We start from the raw sequence: 23,543 nt of genomic DNA, 5'->3' as shown, positions 1-23,543 counted from the left end.
TCTCTTGTGGTGGTAGTCTTCTATTAATTTTCATATTAGTATACATCAGAATAGAAAGATTATAATAGCTTCACAAAAAAGAATTCCAGGTATGATTTTCCAAATAAATGAATTGAATAAACAATTTTAAAAAGTGCACTTTCCACAAAGTATTTTTTTTTATATATATTTCTTTACAATTATATATTTATACTGATTCAAAATTCACTTTTGAGTATTTTAGAGTGCAAAATATTTCTCAAAAAATGGAAGTGATGTGTGATAATCAGTATGCAGAGATAATATTAATCAATTATTGGATTGTTCTCTGACAGAGAGCCACTTTTTGGTTTTAAGATCTCTGTCAAATGTTGTTTACGTATCAGTATTTTGTGCAGGTGAGTGAGTTATTGGTTCTTAATGATTCAATAAAAAAACTGACTCATTTTGCTGTCATTCTGCAATATGACTAAAAAAAGCTTGACAAATTGATGGGTTGGCGAGAAGGGGGCAGGAATTTTTGAGGGGTGGCAACATATGGCAGATGTATATATACTGAATTCAGTCACAGTTATCAGTTTGATGATAAATATATGTGCACACTACAAGGATACAGGCTATCATTTACAAACTTAATCTCATGCAATCAATGTCTTGCATTTGAAACCGTTATAACAAACATTACAAACATATAAGGAATAAGTGACCATACCCCATAAGCAGCACCACACTCACTAATCCATACAGTATGCATCGACATGTAATTAAGAGCATTATAAAAGGTTCAGTGTTATCAATATGTCAATTTATTATAAGAAACACAAGATTTTAACAGCCATTTCCAGCTGGGGAGACTCAACTGATTTTCTACTGTTTAGTGTTAATCACCATCTAACTCAACCAGTCAAGAGCTACATTTAGTCTTAGATGTTATATGAATATGGTCTCTGAAGCATAGGTTTTATTAGCTGACAATAATAATAAACAAATAAACATTATAGGCACATATAAAAATGTACTTTTAAATTAAATCTTAAAATAAAACTTCTATGAAAACTTGTGTGATATTCCTTTAATAATGTTATATTTTACTAAGCAATTTCTTACATAATTTCTTTGAGTTAGACCAAACTTTTATTTTGGTGGGTTGTAACCAGAGTTTCTGTGTTTTTAAATTAACTATTATTATTAGCTAATAGGAAGTATATCATAACAATTATGCTAATACTTGACATATAGCATACTCTACTGTGCAATAGTACTATATTTCTGTTTGAATTTCTTCAAAGTTATACCAAAATTTTATTTTGACAGGTTGTTGTAAAGACATTGCTGTTTCTGTCAGGCGAATCATTTGAGTCAGTTGGGGAATCGCAAACCATTTGAATCAGTTCGGGAGTTCGGAGCGGGTTCGCGAATCATTTGAGTCAGTTCGGGAGTTCAAAGCGGTTTCGCGAATCATTTGAGTCAGTTGGAGGATCGCAAACCATTTGAATCAGTTCAGGAGTTCGGAGTGGGTTCGCAAATTATTTCAGTCAGTTCGGGAGTTCAAAGTGGGTTCGCGAATCATTTGAGTAAGTTTGGGGATCGCGAATCATTTGAATCAGTTCGGGAGTTCGTAGCGAGATCGCGAATCATTTGATTCAGTTATGGGGATCGCTAATCATTTGAGTAAGTTTGGGAGTTCGGAGCGGGTTCGCGAATCATTTGAGTCAGGGATCGCGAATCATTTGAATCAGTTCGGGAGTTAGCGGGATCGCGAATCATTTGAGTCCGTTTGGGAGTTCGGAGCGGGTTCGCGAATCATTTGAGTCAGTTATAGGGATCGCGAATCATTTGAATCAGTTCGGGAGTTCGTAGCGGGATCGCGAATCATTTGAGTCAGTTATGGGGATCGCGAATCATTTGAATCAGTTCGGGAGTTCGTAGCGGGTTCGCGAATCATTTGAGTCCGTTTGGGAGTTCGGAGCGGGTTCGCGAATCATTTGAGTCAGTTCGGGGATCGCAAATCATTTGAATCAGTTCGGGAGTTCGGAGCGGGATCACGAATCACGAAAGATTCGCGCTCTTAAATTTTTTCAAATTGGCCATAACCTTTAATTCGTTGCTGCCAACTGGGATGGCAACAGGGGTGGCAAGCCTTTCTTTGCCACCCATGTGCCACCCCGGTAGATCCGCCCCTGCATGGGTTCAGTTTCCAGGGAAAGCATGAACTGAAAATGGGTCATATACGAGATGTCCCATTTTGGTGTCTGCATGAAAATAAACATACAAAACTGTTTTTTATTTACACATACTGTATAAAACATTAAATGCAAGTGCCTACTTTAACATTTCAAATAGTTTACTGAAAATAAAATGTCAAAATATGGGTGAAATAATGTTTCGTTGTCAACATTGCAATTTGAAAAAAAGTTAATTTTTAATGTCATATAATGATTCTTGTTCTACTGTAAATATGCCTGGAAATACTGAATTATATTTCAGTGTCTTCTGTAAATAATGGTAAATTAACTATCTTAAAAAACTTAATAACTATCATATATATATATATATATATATATATATATATATATATATATATATATATATATATATATATATATATATATATATGATGGTTATTATAAGTTTGATCAGAAAAAAAAACAGGACACAAAAAAAAAAACTATTGAACTTTTGTTTTGATGATTGAAACTTTGAATAAAAGTGTGGAGCGAATGCATAAATATAAATAAATCCATGATATAGGCCTTAAGTGATTAAAAGCGTCCCAAAATGCATCTCATGAAGTTGGTAGGTTTTGACTTTCGTGGCAAATCAGAAGTTTTGCGACTTGACTTGATAGCAGACTCATAGATTAGTGCGTTACTTTTTGTGAGGAATATATCGATTACATGAATTAAATCCCACATTCACTTCCAAAAGCTCAATGGTTTATGATTCTGCAGCTGTACATTATTTATGAATACATGTTGTTTGTAAAGCGCGTCCCCGGCTTTATGGGGCGGTATCACGTGGGTGGTGACGTCGGCAGGCCTGCGCGCAGCCGTGACCGGTGTAAAGAAGATGGTGCTCATCAAGGAATAGTAAGTGCAAGTCGTTTTTCTATCTTTCTAGCCAAACATTTTTTTTGTTTACGAATTACACATAGTAAATGTGTATCTGCTGGTTCTTGACCTCTTTTGGAGAGTGAACTGTGGACTGGAGGAGATGGAATTGCTCCCGGGAAGTGCGCGAGACACCGGCTCGCGCATGAGGCCCAGCTTTAGCCGCGCTAGCATGTAGCATTAGAATGCTAGGCTAAGCGAAACCACTCGCCATTCATTTTCAACGAGAGGTGCCTTAGCACGCGATGCTATTAGCTGTTACTTATTAGCAGTCAAGATTAAACGCCACCAAATCTGATAGTTCCCTCAGACTGGAGATAACGAAATAGTTATCGATTCATACCAGTTTATGTTCTCAGAAAGTGTCTGATTTTGACGTTAGCGGATTTATTATCACAAACAATGTCACGTTGTAGAAAAAACTCGCTTTTTAGTGGTTTTCTGTTATTTTGCCGGTTTATGTAAGTGAGGCATTATTAATGACAGCGAAACCGCTTGACAGGTCAGCAACTTTTGAGTAAAGTCTGTCTGAGTAAAACATTTCAGATTATATCTCAACAATTAACGTTACCTTAGAAATATTGCCGACGTACTATATCATACTAATTTAGTATATCATTTAAATAAACTCACAGAGACCCAAAGATCTAAACCTGTTAATGGTAGCAGGTTGGTCTATATAATTGAAAAGTGTTTAATGATGATAATCAATTACCCTCTGGCTTGACAACCGGTTTGTTAAACACTTAATCTAATTATATTCACTCGTGTGACTTGGTTATTTTTAGGCATTTTCTGGTTTAGACATTCTTTGATGCATCCAAATTGGACTCAATGTCAGTTTGACGGTTAACTCCCGTTTATATGGGCCTGCGGTCATTCATTTCCAACCTGTTCTTGTTTCCTTCCAGGTTTTATCTTTCTGTTCTCTTGGGATCTAGCTATCACATTTTAATTAGGTTCTCATCTGTTGCACAGGACATGACATGCCTGAAAACAGTAGCTGTATAGCCTTTAATCTGAGAGATCGGATCAAGATTATGTCACAATGTGCCACTTTATGAAATCCAGCACCTTTTAACCTTCTCTGAAGGTTTGGAGCATCAGGGCATCCTCCCTTTAGGTTTGCAAGATCATGCAAATGTGAGCGATCCTAGCAGCAATGCAACAGGTTTGCATGGGTTTGATTACAGAAAACTCACTGTCAGAGTTTCCAGCTTGTCTCTGCTAGACTTAAATGGTCAGATGTACTAGAAAAACTCAGTCTGTCGCAATACTGCCGATTTTCTGAGTCACCCTGAGTTACAGGATAGCATTTTAGCCTCTTGAGGTTTACAGGGGAGTTTCCGTATTGAGGAAACGATGAGTAATATAGAAGCTGATGTAAGTTTTTCCATTAAGAAGACTGTTTACATGGATGAAATCTGTAGTGTTTTGCCTGTCTGTCAATTGATCAGTTAATTATTTTCAAAATTTGGCTCATATAGCAGGGATTGACCTGTAATGTTTTATGCTTTATTTAATGTTCATGTGTCAAATCAAGCTTCCAAAGAGCTCTCAAGATGAGCAGTGAATGTTGTTTATATGTAAAAATGTATAATAGCTTAACTTACAGTAGCAATTATGATTACTTGTAGTAATAGAACAAAAAATGTTCCAGGATGATTATTTGTGTGTGTCGGGCAGCAGTGTCTTGTGCACGTGCTCGTAGAAGAGCTGGTGGCTCACAGGAAACCAGGTTTGTTTTTAAACTGGGTCCTGTGCTGATCTCATTTCCCCTTTCTCACCCCTACTTTACAGTCTTTTTACAATTCTGCTTTCAATACCCCACAAGATGTTACTGTAATTAAATTTTGTGTGTGCATTATGTTTCTGACTATTGGGGTCAGCACCAATTATTGATATTGGTTGTCCACTACAAGTGACAGATATCTAAATCACCCAGGCTGATTATTCAACTGATATTCTACATCATTTGAAATCATCAGCATTTTCTGGGGTTTTATATAATATAATATAATATAATATAATATAATATAGTATAATTGAACAATTTTATAAATTATTGTTTAAATCTGTGTTTATATATGTATATTTTATAATATTAATAAATAAATTTATTTTATTAATAGATTTAAATGTAAAAATGTATATTTTATAAATAAATTTAAGTAATACATTAGTGTTTATAATAATACAATTTATTGAGAGCAAACGAGAAATTTGTTTCAGTAATATATTGTATTTTTTTTTTTGCATTGCACAAAAAAAAAACAGCCACAAAAATAGTGTCTTATTAATATAGGCTAATGTGTTATTTTTTAAATGCATTTTTATGTGTGTGTAAAATTAGTGTTTTCTCTAATTTTTATTATTATAATTTATTTCATTTTGTAAATAATTGTTCTTGTTTTATCTTTTCTTTCAGTCGTGTGGTCTTGCCGTGCTCGGTGGAAGAGGTGAGCACTTTTTATTTTAATTTTTTTTTTACACCTCCACCCTCCAAGTTCTGATAAGTTAAAATTGGACTGTATATCCACAGCATCACCTTGACCTTGAAAACCACCAAATACCCTCATTTCCTCTGGTTTAATTTTGCTGATGGGTTATTAGTTCCATTGGCAGCATCAGTAGAGTCGGACCGCTCCATCTGAAACATTTTTCTAGAATTCAGCATCACAACACTTGTATAAAACCCAGCGGTTTGAACTCGTCTTGCACGTCGAGTATTTGATCAGAGCAACAAGGACAAGATAAAGCATGTCATGCATGTAGAACACGCTCGCCCTCGGGGAGCATTTGAGTCTCATGCTGTTCTGAGAGAACCAAACTTGAGGCTTGGTTGATTGACATTGTTTGATATTTTGTATTTAGGATGCTGTTGATTCGTAGCATGCCACTTACAATCAGACTACTTTTGTGAAGTCCCTTGCTGCCTGACAGCTGTCAAGCAGACTGTTTTAAAGTGATCTGAGTTGCAGATCCCGTCATATGTGATACAAGGATCCTCTTTTGGAAAAAAACACTCTAGGGCTCTGTTCCAAAACTTAGTGGGCTGCCTACAGTGCATGCATGTTATGACATCATAGTTGTATGCATCGCTTTTGCATTGCAACAAGTGTTATTTTAGTATCATTAAGATTAGGGATGGACCAAAATGAAAATTCTTGTCCGAAGCTGAACAAAATGAAACACTGGGCCGAAGGCCAAATATTGGACACGCTTTTTGCATTTTTTCCCCCCATGCATTTTGCTAATTTTTTTCACTATTGCATAAATTAAATATTATTTAGCTTTTCTAATAAAAATAAAAACAATTACAAAACAATTAAAAAAATATTTACTTAACACTGATTTTTTTTTAATGTTCTAGCATACATTATACCAGCAAAGCCCGATTTAACTTAAAATAAATAAGTTAGTATAATCTTTTTTATTTTTTTGAGACCCTCATCTTGAATCCGGCATGTTAATGTTTAATGTACAAATAAATGCAGACTTGCTGAGCAGAAGATAATTCTTTTAAAAAATTAAAACATTCTTCAGATGCTATGATACAAATCTACAGAGCCTACAAATCTATTAACTTTATTTTGTATCTCAGTTTTATTTATTTTAGTACATTAAGTTTAATAAAAAATTTAATACGTTGCCTTTGCAATTAGCAGAAATGATTATTTACAAAAATTATTTCAATATAAATATTTAAGTGTTTTTTTTTTCAGTTAATTTCAATTTTTAATTTTATTTCAAGAGACATTTTAATGGTTTTAATTTTAGTGTCTGCTTTAATTTCGGACAACTGCAAGAACCCTTCTATATAGCTTTTATTTCAGCATTAGTTTTAGTACATCAAGTTAAACAACATTTTTTTAATGGTTTTAGTTACCTATAATAACCCTTGTCCAAAGCCTAGCTTAACTATTCATGCATATATCTACATCAGTTCCCTGTTTGGCTTCGTAAAAGTGGTTTTACTATGGTCTCCCTTCAAGGCATCAATCAGTCACACAATGAAAAGCTTTGTCTCATATCTGGAACTGCTGGAAGGGACGTATTTTAATTATATGAGAGCTGTTTAATTCCACTGCCGCTGATCTGAGTGTGTTTCCTATATGAAGTCTGTAGGGTTTGTGTATTCATGCATATGACTGTGAGATCCAAAAGTACTAATTTTAAGAGATATGATAAAATAAATAAAAACCTTTACGATCATAATCTGTTTTCCAAGAGGTATTTTTAGGAGCACTAGCATAAAGATGACCTCAAAGACACAGACAAAAACAAAATTATTTTTGTATCAGAGTATTTGTACAAACTATTATAGTTTTTATTCATATTCTGAATTTTCTGAGTTTTTTATATATATATATATATATATATATATATATATATATATATATATATATATATATATATATATTAGGGGTGTAACGGTTCACAAAATTCACGGTTCGGTTCGATACGATACACTGATGTCACGGTTCGGTTCGGTTCGATATGTTTTAGATACAGCAAAATGTAAAAACATCTCAACTTTTCAGAATGCCGCAAGCGCACCGCGGGTCATGTGACAAGAACCAACCAATCAGCTTCATCCTTTCCCGTAACAAGGTTGAGAGCTCAGCCAAGATGAAGGAACAGCTGATCATAGTTGTATATGGATTGCAATTTTGAAATAAATTCAGTAGCAGAGCTACTGCAAGCGATTTTTAGAGCTGCAAATCCATTTATCCTTCGCTGAAATTTCCGCGTCTCATGGAGAGAGCACGTCATTGTTGCTTAGCAAAGACAGACGCCTCATGAGCGCTTCTGCCCGAGCGCTTTGGAAAGGAGGAGAAAGACGTGCTTAGCGTTTTCCACGCGTTTTTAGGAGCGATATGTGAACGGCCCCTAAGGCGCTCGCTCACTCAGCACGCGCTGAAGGCTCGTTGCAAAATGTCGAATGCCTTTAACAGACCAGAAATATAAGATCCTAAAATAACCAACAGGTCTGGTGTTTGGGTTGGATTCCCTGTAAGCTATAGTGTCTAAATGCTGCAGGGATAGTTTGCTGCGTGCATGTTTCTCCTTTTTTTCGTCTTTTCCCAGATAGTACTGACGCATATATCCCAGATATGCCCGCTGGTGTTTTTTTTTTTTTTTTTTTTTTTGTATTCCCGCTGGTGTACCCTGTCATGTTGCAGATGCGACATACCGTTGTTTTTTTATCCACCACTCTCTTGCCATCACCATTATAGCTTAAAGGGAATCCAAAGTGCACCCAAACACCAGACCTGTTGGTTATTGGAGGATCTTCTCATTTCTAGTCTGTTAAACGCATTGGCTATTTTGCAACGAGCCTTCAGCGCGTACTGAGTGAGCGAGCGCCTGCTGAGTAGCCTAACATAAACATATAAGATGGTGTTTTTTTCTTCTTCGGGAGTGTCAGGGGCGTTGCCTGTTACGTTGTTTGGGTTATTGGGCTACCTTGTTGAACGCATATCATTATATTTCTATCTCTCTCTTTTTTTTTTTTTTTTTCAAATATATTAATTACTCCAACGAACCGTTCGGTATACATAATGCGTACCGCGTACCGAACCGAAAGCGTCGTACCGAACGGTTCAATACGAATACGCGTATCGTTACACCCCTAATATATATATATATATATATATATATATATATATATATATATAATATATATACACTTTTATTTTTCTAGCCATATTATTTTGTGTGTTGTTTTTTTTTCATTTTAGTATTTTAAGTTTAAGTACATCTAAATAAAAGTTTTACCTTGGCAGCTATATACGTGTATAAATGTGTGTGTGTGTGTGTGTATATATATATATATATAAACCAACTTTAAATAAAATGTATGTTTATATAAATATTCATGTAATTAAATATAATACAAATTGTATCAGCTAGTTGTCAAGATTTCTTATTTTAATTTAGTTTGACTTGTACTAAGGTGTAATAAAAATGATTTAAGTATAGAAAACACAGAAGCTACTAGAAATGACAAACACGTAACAAAATTACTAAAACTTTAAAGTTTATTAAAGAAATATTAAAGAAAACTATCAATTTTTTTTTAGAATCTCAATGATAATAAAATAACACTGTAAGGAACAAATTTTTTTTTTATGGTTTTGGTTTTAGTTAACTATAATAGACCTGGACTAAACTAAACCGTTTTTTATTTCAGGAGGTTCATAGAAAGGTCAATAGTCAGCTTTTGAAATTTAGTTTTGAGTTTTAAGTGTGGTTATATCAACTCTTACCATCTGATCTATAAAACCTCACGTTTTTCTCTCTGGCTTTGCAGTATCAAGTCGGGCAGCTTTTCTCGGTGGCTGAGGCCAGTAAAAACGAGACGGGTGGAGGAGAAGGCATTGAAGTGCTCAAGAATGAACCCTATGAGAAGGAAGGCGAGAAGGGACAATACACACACAAAATCTACCACTTAAAGAGGTAAAAATGAGTCGTTTCATTCTGTACGCCAAGATGAGTTCACCAAACTTTAATAGTTTGTCAAGCTAGTAATTTTCTGTAATTGCAGACTTCTTGATACTAACACCAGCTACAGTTTAGTATTGTCAGATGTGACACGTCTCAAGTGTTTTGCAGCACATTATCAGATGACAAACCACTCAACTTAACGCGAAGCTGTAAATAATTACTCCGGCTTTGCTTCATTACTCTCGTGTTTTGCATTCATCCAGTAAAGTGCCAGGCTTTGTGAAGATGATCGCACCAGAGGGGGCGTTAGTTTTCCACGAAAAGGCCTGGAATGCTTATCCATACTGCCGCACGAGTGAGTGGAAACCTTTTCATCCGTTTCACCACATAATCCGTCACTATCATGTTTTTATTGCATACGACAATATGTAATGAATTACATATTGGCACAGACGTCATGCGTACACAATGTTTTTTGATTGTTTCATGAAGTTCCCACATGTGTCGTTTGGTAAAGAATTAGGCTGGAAACATGCTCGGCAAGTATGCAAACGCAGACATGAATGCTCAACCAAAGCACGCCTAGGTCAACCCTGTTGTTTGCAGCCAATATTAAGTTTGTTAAATGACTGAGACCCCAGAAGCCAGTGCATATGAACTGACCTCTGAAATATTTCGTGGCTGTAACGGTTTGCATTCATGTACTCAAGAGTATGTTTCGGTACTCCTTGTATGTTTTGGTCTGTTTTGACCGTGTAAATATGAATGGTTTATTTGTGTCACCTGATTATTTTTCTTCTTTTATTTTTGCATGCCCCGCTCCATTCTCCTCAGTTGTGACTGTAAGTACAAACACTAGCAGTCATTATGACTGTACACTAAACTTTAATGCATGATCATTTACTATGAAGTGCCTGCAGTTTGTTAAAGTTGTTTGTGATCGAGTCACATTTAATTGATTCTAAGCGTGTGAAATGACACAGTGACCTTAAAAACTATTCAGACATGCTTATAAATGTGTGAATGTCATTGCATCAGATTAAGTGTCTGTATCTGCATGTCTTTATAGTTTCTTGTAATTGTTTTTGTCAAAACTTTGTTTGCTTCGTGCACATGTGCTGTGTTTGGTAAATAATTATGTTATCATCGGAATAGTCCAGACATTAAAGAACATTTCTTGAAGATGTACTCACCCTCAGGCCATTCAAGATGTAGATGAGTTTGTTTCTTCAGTAGAACAGAGTTGGAGAAATTCAGCATTGCATCTCAGCAATGGGTGCTCTGCAGCGAATGGGTGCCGTCAGAATGAGTTTCCAAACAGCTGATAAAAACATCAGAATAATCCACAGCACTCCAATCCATCAGTTAATGTCTTTTGAAAATTAAGCTGCATCTTTGTTAGAAACAAATCCATCATTATGACATTTTTCATCTTCTATCCATAATATTAGTTTCTTCAAATAACAAGTTTTCTCGTCTGAATTAGGAGAGAAATCTGCACAGATCAAACACTGTTTATAAGTGAAAACAAGTCTAAAACAGCTCTAACCAAATATGTGTGTGGATTTTGATATGAGAAGAGAACAGAAGATGGACTTTATCACTGGAGGAGGTTTTATTGTGGATTATGGACTAATTTTTTGGTCAGAAGTGATGTTTCAAATTAAAACACTGTAATAATGGATGAGTTTCTTACAAACAAACCACTTTTTGGTTCCCAAGATGTTAACTGATGGACTGGAGTGGTGTGGATTATTGTTTTGATATTGGACTGTCATTCAGACGCCACCCATTCACTTAAGATTATAAGTTGTTAAGCAAGTTATGTAATACCAAATTTCTCCAAATCCTTTCCCATGAAAAAAACAAACCCATCTATATCTCGGATGGTCTGAAGGTGAGGACATTTTTAGCAAGTTTTCATTTTTGGCTGAATTATTCCTTCAAGTGTCTGAATATGTTTTGGGACCACTGTGCGTGTGTTTATTTTAGTTCAGCTCGGCCAGTTTCCCTAGAACTTGGAGTACAGCCTATTTACTTCCTGTTTTCTAGGAGCTCGTTCCCTCCAGCATTAAAGCCAGTTTAAAAACATGCGGTTTGGAGCACTCTAAACCTGTTGGACCTCAGATTACCTTTTTAGAACCATATTTGCATTGCATGTGCTGTTAAACCACAGTTTAAAACAAGCTCATGCTGCTTTTTGTGCTAAAACCACATTTCATGAATGTAAACATCACTGTGTCTTCTCCTCAGAATGAATACATGAAAGATGACTTCATGATTAAAATTGAAACATGGCACAAACCTGACACGGGCTCTTTAGAGAATGTGAGTGAGACCTTCCTTATTTTTTAAATGTTTCGAATGCATCTGTAATCTCAGGCTGATATGTTTTTTGTGTTTGTTTGTGCCCAATTACAGGTACATGATCTGGATCCCACCACATGGAAGACGGTGGAAGTCGTGCATATCGATATAGCCGATCGGTCTCAGGTTGAACCTGGAGTGAGTTCACTTTACATCAGTCTACAAATGTTCTGATCTCATTTGCACACATTTTTTGTGCCTTTAAGTAGCAATACCCACTTATAGTCTATCCCTGCTGGTCATCCTGTGGTCAGCTGGCACTCAAAAATGGACTGTTGATATCTAACTAATTTACATAACCCCGCCCTCTGCTGCAAATGCATGAAGCTGTTTTTGCATTAGAGGTTTTGGTGTGATGTTTCTCATTTGCGAGTCCTTTTTGGATAAAACCATGCTTTAAATGAGACCTTTGGAACTGTTTGAGGCTCATTTAGTGTTCAACCATTGTGCTTTTGTTAATCGCTCATGCATGAATGCTTATCGGCTGATGCAGATAATCTCAAACTGGAAAAATCTGATTTATCCACTAAGTTTAATATTGTTTTATGTAATATTCCCAGCACAAAAAGGCTTTTTGTTTTGTTTTTGAAAGAAATTAAGTATGCATTAAATTGAAGTATCAGTAAAGACATTTATGATGTTACAAAATATATATGAAAATATAACAAAATATAATGAAGCACAACTGTTTTCTACATTGACACTAATCAGAAATGTTTCTTGAGCAGCAAATCAGAATATTAAAATGATTTCTGAAGATCATGTGATACTGAAGACTGGAGGAATGATGCTAAAATCTGAGCTTTACATCACAGGAATAAATTACATTTTACAATTCAATTCAAATAGAAAACTGTTATTTTAAATAGTTATAATATTCACAATTTTACTGTTTTCACTAATTTTTGAAATCAAACAAATGCAGTCTTGGTGAGCAGAAGAAACTTGCTGACCCCAAACTTTTAAACAGTAGTGCATGCACTTTGTAGCAAGACATCACAGCCCTACTTATCACATTACTCTGTCATAAAATTGTCTTAATACAACAAACCCCTTTGTTGCATGCTGTTTGTTTGCATGTAAATATTAGTGCATCAAAATTAATTACTTTATTGATTAGGTTCATACTAACACTCAAATTTCTCCTCATGTAGCACACAAATTTAGAGTCAATGTAAGCCTAAACATAAAAAATCCACCAGAAATGGCACTTTTAGTCAACCGTTTCCAGTGTGCCATGATTTGGGACGTGCTAATCCTTATCCCGCATGCTATTTAGGCTGGCTAGTGTGACTTGTTATTCAGCCTTTAGCCGGTGTGTTACGCAAGACTGGATTAGGGTGACATGACATTAGAGCGTGTGGACCATTGCCCTTCTAACCTGCATTACTCGAGGTTCAATAGTTTACCAAGAAGGCTTCTTCTTATCTTTCTCTACTGCTGGGAGACCTCAAGCTGCTGGAAGCGGCAGAGTTTACTGCACAATCTGGTCTGTTTGAAGCTGTAGACACTGTGCTAAACTCAAGCCTCAAGATCAAACAAACTATCTGCCGGTGTCATGTACAAGCAGACACGCACACTGCATCGAACATCAGCTGCTTTGAATAAATCCAAATGTGTTTCCATGTGACCTCTTTCTGGCTCTGTGCCGAGTGCATAAATACAGCTGTGTCCGTTTGACTGGAGTCCAGCGTCGTGGTGTGTTATCTGCTCCTCTTCATCTCCCGCTGACCCGCTCACTGTAGAGGGGCGCTGAAGTGACTGCACTTTTATGCTTCATATCTTTAATTAGTTAAGTGGATCAGTCTTGGTTCAGGTTAATCCTTATTCCCATATGTTCACGGTACTCAGTGCCGGGGTTTGAGAGATTAAAAGGTAGCGCACTAGTGTGAAAGAAGGAAATGATGGGAATTGCTAAACTGGAGGTGGTGGGAAGGTGTTTTTTTCAAGATAACGTATTGTTACCTTTTCAGCCTTTAGCAACTTATTTTTTTCAGAAAGCAGCTACTGACAAATCAAGCAACTCTCTGAGTGATCATTATGATTAATAGTTTATGAAATTTACATTAAAAACAGTCTCACCCCAGACTTTACCTATTTTAATCTCAAGATAAATCTTGACTCTCTTAAAGAATCATTTAGCACTTTATTTTATTTATTCATGTATTTCTCTTCTCTCTCTCACACACAAACACACACACACACACACACACACACACAAAACTAACTACTAACTACACAAGAAGTCTTGCGACTCTTGGGGGATAATCTTGGAATTAATCTAATCTAGACATTCAGAATGTGTGCTACCAAAATAAAATAATGACTAAATGTAAGGTTAAGTCTTTGAGAAGGGGGTTCTCAAGCCGGGTGGTGCATTAGAAAATGGGCTCATCTCCTGTTTCCAAAATGTATCACAAACTGCTTGAGAAAGCTGTAAACTAATTCCACATTGCACAAGGTGCAAACAACCTTACGCCTGTTTCACACATACTCCGTCTGCAGTGTGTATGCGTTTCGTATTTTTTTTTACGCATCCATGTTAACAGATTCCAGCGATCACACGGTTGCATTTGGTAAGTGCATTCCAGGAGCGGTGCGTCTGCAGCAGTGCACTGATCGTTCACGTACAGAGTATCGGACTGCAAACGCGTCCTGTGTGAAAACACAATGAGTATGAGTCTGTGCTGCTTCTGCACCACATACGTAACGCACACGGACTGCATACACACTGCAGACGGAGTATGTGTGAAACAAGCGTGCGTCTTGTTGAGGTATGTGGAGAAATATTAACCATAAAGAAAACATATGTTGTTGTTCTCTCAGGATTATAAACTGGCAGAGGACCCAGCAATCTTTCATTCAGAAAAAACAGGCCGTGGACCTTTGGGACCGGACTGGAAGGTGAGTGGCTTTATTAAAATAGTTAATTTATCAAAGATTTTTGTTCCTTATGAATTCCGTTCCATTTAAAGCCCATGTGTGATTCCTCCATGAACAGAAAGAGCTCTTGGCTAAGCCGGACGCCCCTCGTATGTGTGCGTACAAACTAGTCACCGTCAAGTTCAAGTGGTGGGGCCTGCAAACCAAAATAGAAAACTTCATCCACAAGGTAAGCCACGATTCACATGCAAGCAAGAACTTTATATTTTATTCTCCCTCATGTTTTTTAACCATACAGTACACATAAAGAGATTTATACTAGTCCAAAGTACCACTTTTAATGCCCATGTGATGCCTTCATGCTCCAAAAATGACAAAAAAAAATTCCATGGTCTAAACAACTTGTGCATATAACCCTACACTACATTAGATGTACAATTTCAAGGCGCATTGTGACAGATTTAATGCTAGTGATATAAAACACTTTCTGTGTCATTGGCATTAAACCTCATGTAATGCCTCTAAAATTCCAATAAGATTTGAGAGATTTTTTTCCCCCATTTCACAATGCTTTGCAGTAAGAGACTGTTTTTTATCTGCCTTTGCAGCAAGAGAAGAGAATCTTCACCAACTTTCACCGTCAGCTCTTCTGTTGGATTGACAGCTGGGTGGAGCTCACCATGGAGGACATCCGCCGGATGGAGGAGGAGACGCAGCGAGAGCTGGAAGAGGTGAGAATGACATTTGCACATAATTATGGTCTGAAGTATGTATATTTTTCTCAATTGCATTTGTTCCCACCCATCCTTGGCAGACCTCCTTATTCCCAGCAGTCCAGAGCATGAAATGCTGCTCTTTCCACTGGATGTTTTTTTTTTTTTTTTGGTCCATTCGTGAATGGTTTTTAATGGTCAAAGGGTTCATTTCTGTGCCTTTTAGTATCAGAATATGGAATTTCTATCATTTAAAAAAAAAATAATAATTAGGCTGATTTAAATGTCACAAACCTCTCAAACTAGTTTAAAATTACTTTCAAATAAAATTACAGCTCATTTTGAAAATGACTCACCACAAATAGTTGAATAAGGTTTATTGAGCAAATGTCATTGTCATTCCTACTGATTCAGCAAACAAGTTGTCCAAATCATTCACACTCATTTTAATTCAATTTTTGATTTAAATTGTAGTTCCTGGCAGTGTTGTTTTAGTATCACTGATGTACTATTATAGGTTTTGGAAATATTTAATTTTTATCATTTCTTTTTCACTTAAATTTTTATTAAAATTGTAGTAATTTTGCTAGTAATTTTTATTCATTTTTTAAAAAAATTGTCATTTGAATTATTTTTTTTAATAATTAAAAAAATATTACTTCAAGGTAAACTAAAAGAAAATGAGATGTTGCTTAGGTAAATAGCTGAAATAAAATATAATTGTTTTTTTAATTCAGTTAACGTTCATTTTATTTTAAAGAGAGATTTTTTTGTTTTTTTTTAATGGTTTTAGTTTAGATAACTCTAATAACCCTGGATTAAGTCTATTCTATATAAAGATAACAAGTGAGTTGTCCGAATGATTGACGCTAAAATAGTTGATTCATTTCCATTTGAAATTAAGAATACTAGTTGAATGCAATTGCTATTGTGTGCAACTTTTGTGAGCAAAGTTTTGGGAAAGAAATCATGAAGAAAGCTTTAGTCTTATTTAGTCTCTTGTCATTAAATTTAGTCTGCAGTTAAAATATAAAATAGCAGCGGGTCGGTCAGTGTGCTATTGAGAAGCACTGTATTCATAATTCACATTTTCAGTCTACATCATCAGCCTACAGTGCACATCTGGACAGATTTTACAGCGTAATACGGGTGTTTATAAGCGGAATAAAACGTTAGTACCTGTGATATTAGCACCAGGGGTCATTATTTGACTCTAGACGTAAAATAGTAGTCTCTGAATGTAATCCGGCTTCTGGACACTATTGAAGGGGTATGAGCTATATTGGGTTTGTTCCCCGCTGGTCACCGTTGGCAGCAAGCTCATACTCTCTATTTTCAGTTGTGTGTTTTTGTTGAACACGTCCCAGCTCAAGTGTATAGTATTTGGCCCAGACTCTTTCCTCTACCCAGTAAATATGACGACCCAACGGCACGCAGTCTCTCCAAACTCTGACATGCTCTGTGATCGCTTTCAGCATGCAGCCAAGGAAAACCGCAAACTCCTCACTGCCTGGGAAATATCGATCAGTACATTCTCATCCAAATCCCCAAGGCGTAGTCGCTTATTAGTTTTATTCTTAAGCAACGGTTGGCCAAGACCAATAAAATGATTCCTTACCCATCAACCCAATAGTCACGTTATAAGTTATATCTTTCCCCTAACCAGTTCATCTGTAATTGCCTCCAGTTGTAAAGGCTGGCATTAATGATAAAAAAGCAGTATATGTAGTAAAACTTTATATTAAACAAACAGTTTCTTAACACCACTACTATACAGTTGCCAAGCAGAAAGTATGTATTTGGACTAATATTTGACGAATTAGGTTTACTTTGGCTTTGCCGTGCTTTACAGAAACCTTCCAGAGTATATATTTTTTTTAAAACCTCTTTTATGGAAATGGTGAATATGTTTCCAGTGAGGATTATGTCAACTTTAACCCATCCGTTGCCTCTTTGCTTACATTCAGCTGTTAAATGCATGACTCTAACAAAAGGAGATATAAATGCATCATATTTCTCCCTAAAATAAAGAGCCTCTTTTTAATCAATAGCTTGTAATGAGAATAAATAATCTAATTAATTTTTTTTTGATATATTTAAGTAATATATAAAATATAAATAAATTAAATTCGTTGATTATTATTTTTTAAGTTAAGTCTGATAAATATAAAATTTTACGAAATACAATAATTCATTTAAATTGAATCAAACAATCGCTATCAATCACACCCAAAATAAGTTTGTTTACATAATATACGTGTGTACTGTGTGTATTTGTTTATATATAAACACACCTGCATGTACACATTTAAGAAAAAAATATTTTAAATATTTATATATAATATAAATAATATGAATATAAATATACATATAAATATTTTCAAAATATATACTATAGTGAATCTACACAGTACACACACACACACACACACACACACATATATATATATAATCTAAATGAAAACTTATTTTGGATGCGATTCATCGTTTGACAGCACTAAATATAAATTTTTACTTTTTTCATTTTTATTCATTTTTACAAAAAAAAATAATAATAATTTTATTTCTTATGCATCTGTTGTGGTCATTGTACAATTATTTTAATTCCTTTTCATGTAAACAACTTTGTATTACCATTGTGTGCTATATAAATAAACTTGCCTTGCCAAGTTTGATTCCTATAAAAATAACTTGGCTATTTCTATTCACTGAAATATGCTTTTCATGTTGTGTTATTGGCTATTTTGATGTTCCGTAACATTGTTCTTCCAGCTGGACATCAGCAAGTGGTAAGATTGCACCTAACGGCATGTTTTGTTTCTAGATGCGTCAAAAGGGGTCTGTACGAGGCACGACTGCAGCCGAAGATTAGCCGAATCCTTTTAGTATCACAAGGCAGGTGGAGAGACTCTGTAAGTGGAGGGGAGGAAAGGCGGCCGCTCCGTCGCACATTCTTTCTCACGTTCTTTTCAGCCGTCGCCACCCACTAACCCATCACTTCAGCTAACCACAACTAACTTTTCTTCTGGTGTTCTCCTCTCAGCTGACGGGTGGACGAATGTAACCCGAGTTAAAGTGTTAGTCATTTCAGACAAACTCTTGGCTGAACCGCCCAATAGCGTTCGCTCAGGCCAGAGGAAAATAGTGCCTCAACGGCACAAATTGAAAGCAGGTGTTTGCAGCTCCTTGAAAAAGCCTCATCTGCAAGTTCTAATGGTTTTAGACTCCAGTTGAAAGGTAAAAGAGTTCTTGATGTTTAAAGCAAGTGTGGCGGCCAATGCCTGTAGCTTCCAGACGCAGCGTTCTTCTGTCGAGTTCTTGATCTTCCCTCTAAATGGAGGCAGGTTGCGATGTTTACAGGAGCATCGTTTTTTTTTTCCAGTATTCTCGTCCTGAAGGGTTAGTGCATACAAACATAAAATGCCATCATGTTGTTCCAAACCCGTATGACTGACTTTCTTCCATGGAGATGTTTTTGAAGAATCTCCACACTTGTTTTCTCTACAATTAAAGCATACAGTGGCCACAGGCTATCAAGCTGTGAAAAACATCATAAAAATTGTACTTTATACTACTTAAGTGCTGTATTTTAAGTCGTCTGAAATCATAAGATAGCTTTGTGTGAACGAAATAATAATTATTCGTTTTTTAGTAAATCAAAAACTTTATAAAATTTTCCTAAAACGTTATTAAATGTAGTTTGATTCCATAAAAATTAAATATGTTTATTTTTAAATTTGCATTGCAGTTGTGGAACTTGGTTATGTTTCATTAAGAAAATGTCAAAATACATTTTCTTTTTGTGGTTAAAAAAAAAAAAACTTTAAAACTTTCTTAAAGTTAGTTTGATTCCCTCAAAAAAAAAAAAAAAACTTTTTTTCTCTCTTCTTTTTTGCATGTAGGAATTTTTTTCATCACATTGAAGGTATCATTTGACTTTCTGTCTTGTAATTTAGTGCAAGAGTTGTATGGACTACCATTAGAGTTTTTGTGAGTTTGACAGCCGTTATATACTTTCAGACGATCGTGCTGAACCTTTCTCAGAAGAAAGAAACTCATGCAGGTTTGGAACAACAAAGAATGACAAAACTTGAATTTGTTGGTGAAATATTCCTTTATTTTCGTAATGGTCATGTGGTTTTCGTCTGCTCGAATCTTGTGTTGATCTTGCAGCGTCTGTAAGGCAGTTATGAAGTAGATTTTATAGGCTTTCTTCTTCTCGAGAGAAATTCAGCGTCTGTTAAGAGTCAGAACGGAGCACAGCCGCTTCATATTTGTGTTATTCTCCCTCCCTCTGCGTTTGGCTCGCTGCCGTAAAACGATCTGGAAGAGATGAGACTCTTTCCAAGCGTTTCTGCCCAATCTTTTTTTTTTCTTCTTCTTCATTTCTCATTTCTCCTCATCGCCCCATTGCTGCTTCTCTGCATTTTGTTCTTGGTTTCTAATCACCGCTTCTTGTGTTTGTTGATTTTTCCAGAGTGTGTTTGTACTCGGCGCATGTGTTTCTGCTCTCTTTGATTTGAGTGTGCGTTTGTACACGTGTGAGTGTGAAAAAACCTTCAGTTCACACGGGGTCCTAACCAGGCACGATGAAGCGACAAAATCCAGCCGATCACAACTAATCAGTGGCTAATAACTAATCTTGGTGTTATTGAATCAAACAACCCATAAGTATTAAACTTTAATATGTAAATCGCACCTCATTGTTTGTGATTCCTCAAATCACCTTGCATCTTGTTTCTAATTGATCAGAATTATAATTTTCATTTTGCAGATGAGAAATGGGTGTAATAAATCTGACATAATATCTAGAGACTTGAACTCTTTTGACTTAGAAATGTGCTAAAAATGTAATGCCCTTAGTAACCCAGTGTTATTTTAGTATTATACTGTTGTATTATTATTTGAAATTAATTATATTTTTAGGTTTTATTTAATTGTAAAGTTTTAGTAATTGTCATTATGCTTTTGTAATTTGTATTCATTTTTAATGTTAAACACACACGTTTAAAATCTTTTAATCAAAAATTGTATCTGTTAGGATTAGTTAATGCGCTGTGAACAAACCTAAACAATGAATTACATTTATTAACTTTAACAAAATAATAAAAGCTCTCTATATATTACAGATAAGTTAACAAGTTAAAAAAGTCCTTATTGTACAGTGTTACCAACAAGTTTTTAATCTAACATTTGGATTTTATTCCATTTCAGCAATGTTTCAAATAGCACAAATGATTTTGAATAGTTTACTTTAGTAAACATGAACACCACTGTAGACAAACACCATGCATTTTCTTAAGAATATATGATGTTATATGCAACCAGTTGAAACCAAGCAGCCAACGAAATGCACCAAAGCTTGCACTAGCATTATAGAGATCGTCACACAATAGGTCACTTTGTCGTTTCGTACCTGGTTAGGACAAAAATGTGGAAAGGTTCAGCTGGGTTCAAACATGCGTTGGATGTTTTTTAACGGTCAGTGTTTTTCTCTTCTGTTCTCATAGCTTCGTAAAACTGGTCAGGTTCGAGGCACCAGTGCTGCTCACGAACAATGAGGCTAAACTTCAAGAATCCAACCACGATGACACTTGATGAAAGACATCTCCACATCCATCCAAACCGGCCAGTAGCTGCGCCGTCCTCCACCAGCAGACCGCAGAATGACACAGTGATCAGTAGTACTGTACTCACACACCTGCCGACAGACTGGACCTGCATTTAGATCATGCAGGTTGATCCTGCGAAACATCAGATTATTGCTGTATGGTTGTGTTATTCCATTTCAGAAACAAAACGACTTAATTCTGGCAGGCATTGGACCAATTCTTTGTGTTTTTGTCTAATTTTATCTGTTTGTAATGGTTCAGATCTTTATTTTTTTCTTGTCTGTGTTTAGTCTTTCCCCCAGATGAAGCACTTCTTTTGGTTCCTTTAAAATCCTAATCACGTTTTAATTAGTAGACTGTCATTTCGTATCAGCGTAGCCCTGCCTTCCTAAGGAAAAATTTGTGATGCTACTGCACGGAATGCACATTTGTGCAAGAACACATGTCCACCTCGCAAAACCTTCGCCGCGAGTGGCTTTTGCATGAGCTCAGGCATGTTTTTGAGAGGGTCTTCATGTTCGTGTGACGTAACCCCTCAGGACTCTTCAGGTTCTCCTCACCAAAATCCAGAGTAACTACCAGAGCAAATCGCCATTGCTGCTGCTTTTTCTTATTTTTAGAGTCGTCTTAGGACAGGCAAAGTGCTTTTATATTGCTAATCTACCTGTAACGCTCTCAGGGTTCCCACGGTCTTGGAAAATCCTGGAGATATCAGGGAAAAATTGTGATTTCCAGGCGCGGAAAAGTCTCAGTTCATTACAAGTGTGCATACATAAAGCAGTTTCCCTTAGCAAATTATAACAATTTTTTTTTTTAAATCGTCATTTCACTATTAAAGCTGCAATGCATGCAAACCATGTCGACGTTTAAAAGCAGAAGTGTGATGATTCTTGTTTAATCTATGAAGTCATAAATCTAAATAGCCATTTCTGAGGTATAACACCTCTGCTTACTGACAGGCGAACAGTGACTCCTTTCTGGAATCCTTGCGCATATTATGCAAATGTTACTGGCGTTCTCATGACAACAGATTTAAATTCGGTGGCACTGGCAGTAAGAGATTCCAGTGCACAAGTCTCATGGTTTTACTGTGCACTTGAATCTTTATCTTGACCAGCCCTAACAAAAACGGACAACCTGAAATTTTCTACAATCGACATGCTGTCCCCAAAGCTTTTCTTTAATGAAATCATAAAGCATAAATTGATATATTTATATAGTGAATATTGCATTATCTGTAAAATGATGGATCAGAACGTGCAGGAACGCTGAGTTCTGCGCCTGAAGGAGTGTGTAGATGCCTCAGCAGACGCTTAGGGTAAAGAGGACAGCTTTATAAACACATTTTAAAGAGCTTGATATTTGTATAGTTTCTATATCGTACCAGGTCAGAGTATCGGGATGTGCAGGTGGAATAATTCTACTTCCTGTGCTCCTCGTCTCTGGCCTTCCTGCACCAGCTCAGATCATCCAGCCTTGCAAAAAGAGTCTGCTGTTTGTGCAAGGCTGTTTTATCTTCTCGTTTATAAGTAACCGGTTTTTGACGTGTATGGTTCTCTGTGCCGGTCGAGAGGATTTGATCGTGCATTAGTTTTTATAGGTGGGCTTTCATGGACAGCTGATGGTTGGAGTTTGCACAGTTGCTTGCAGACCAGAGCCTGATGTCCGCACTGTGATTGTCTAGTTAGAATTGCACATTTGTGATCATTTTCAAGCCTGAATGTGGCGTACAGCACGTTTCTTCTCGGTTTTGGTGTGTTCACGTCCCTCTCATTTCAAGGTCCCCGAATGTTCACACATTTCATGCAAGCCGCCGGGTTCGGCCTCAGCAGCAATCAAGGCGACGTTGTCACGTACCTGTGTTCCTCTTCTCAGATCCGGATGGGAGGAAGTCAGGTTTAGATGCGTTTTTTTTTTTTTTCATGTTTTCTAGATCATAATGAGCAACCAGTGCACTGACATCTGTTCTGACATACTGTCTCGAGTCTCACGGATCGTGTGGTTTACCTTTGGGCAAGGGTTTCAGATACATTGAATGAATCCTATTTTAATAAAAGCATAACTGCGCACTTGGAGAATCTACTGTTTTTTGTTTGTTTTGTTTCTTGGGGAATCACACAATGCTGTTTTTCTGTCTTTTTCTGATTGTTTGTAAATCAGGGGAAATATCAGTGAATGTACAATGGTGTGATTTCTTCTACCGCACCCCCCCCCCCCCCCTCCCTCACAGCTTTTGAATTGGTTATACATTTAATGATTAACCGTATATCTAATAAATTTCGACACCAGTCATGCTTGGTCTTTTAATTTGAGTTTTATTTTCACTTGTGGTTTTGCATGCTTTAACGTGTTACCTTTAAATTAAAGTCGACGGAATGCTTGTAAGCATCAAGTAATTTTTAAATTAAAGTATTTAGGTCTGGAAAATC

At 36.2% G+C, this 23,543-nt stretch overlaps 1 protein-coding gene across 1 annotated transcript; it reads left to right on the top strand.

Moving 5' to 3' along the window:
- The first annotated feature begins 2,984 nt into the window (after window positions 1–2,984).
- On the top strand, window positions 2,985–23,192 carry LOC127966225 (phosphatidylinositol transfer protein beta isoform). The gene is made up of 11 exons (XM_052567070.1): window positions 2,985–3,068; window positions 5,518–5,548; window positions 9,406–9,551; window positions 9,803–9,894; window positions 10,374–10,381; window positions 11,793–11,867; window positions 11,961–12,044; window positions 14,733–14,810; window positions 14,908–15,018; window positions 15,398–15,520; window positions 21,013–23,192. The coding sequence occupies exons 1-11, from the start codon at window positions 3,049–3,051 to the stop codon at window positions 21,061–21,063; spliced, it is 819 nt and encodes a 272-aa protein (XP_052423030.1). The 5' UTR covers window positions 2,985–3,048; the 3' UTR covers window positions 21,064–23,192.
- Window positions 23,193–23,543: the final 351 nt, after the last annotated feature.

This window comes from Carassius gibelio, chromosome B10, assembly GCF_023724105.1.
Source record: "Carassius gibelio isolate Cgi1373 ecotype wild population from Czech Republic chromosome B10, carGib1.2-hapl.c, whole genome shotgun sequence".
In the NCBI taxonomy this organism is placed as follows: domain Eukaryota; kingdom Metazoa; phylum Chordata; class Actinopteri; order Cypriniformes; family Cyprinidae; genus Carassius; species Carassius gibelio.
The sequence above is the reverse complement of the archived record's forward strand: the minus strand, read 5'-3'. Positions and strand labels throughout refer to the sequence as shown.

Bases quoted from the DNA above. Each gene is read 5' to 3' on its own strand.
- LOC127966225 (XM_052567070.1), top strand. From the start codon at position 3,049: ATGGTGCTCATCAAGGAATA. The intron at 3,069-5,517 runs GTAAGTGCAAGT...CTTTTCTTTCAG, and splicing joins ATGGTGCTCATCAAGGAATA to TCGTGTGGTCTTGCCGTGCT. The intron at 9,552-9,802 runs GTAAAAATGAGT...GCATTCATCCAG, and splicing joins AAAATCTACCACTTAAAGAG to TAAAGTGCCAGGCTTTGTGA.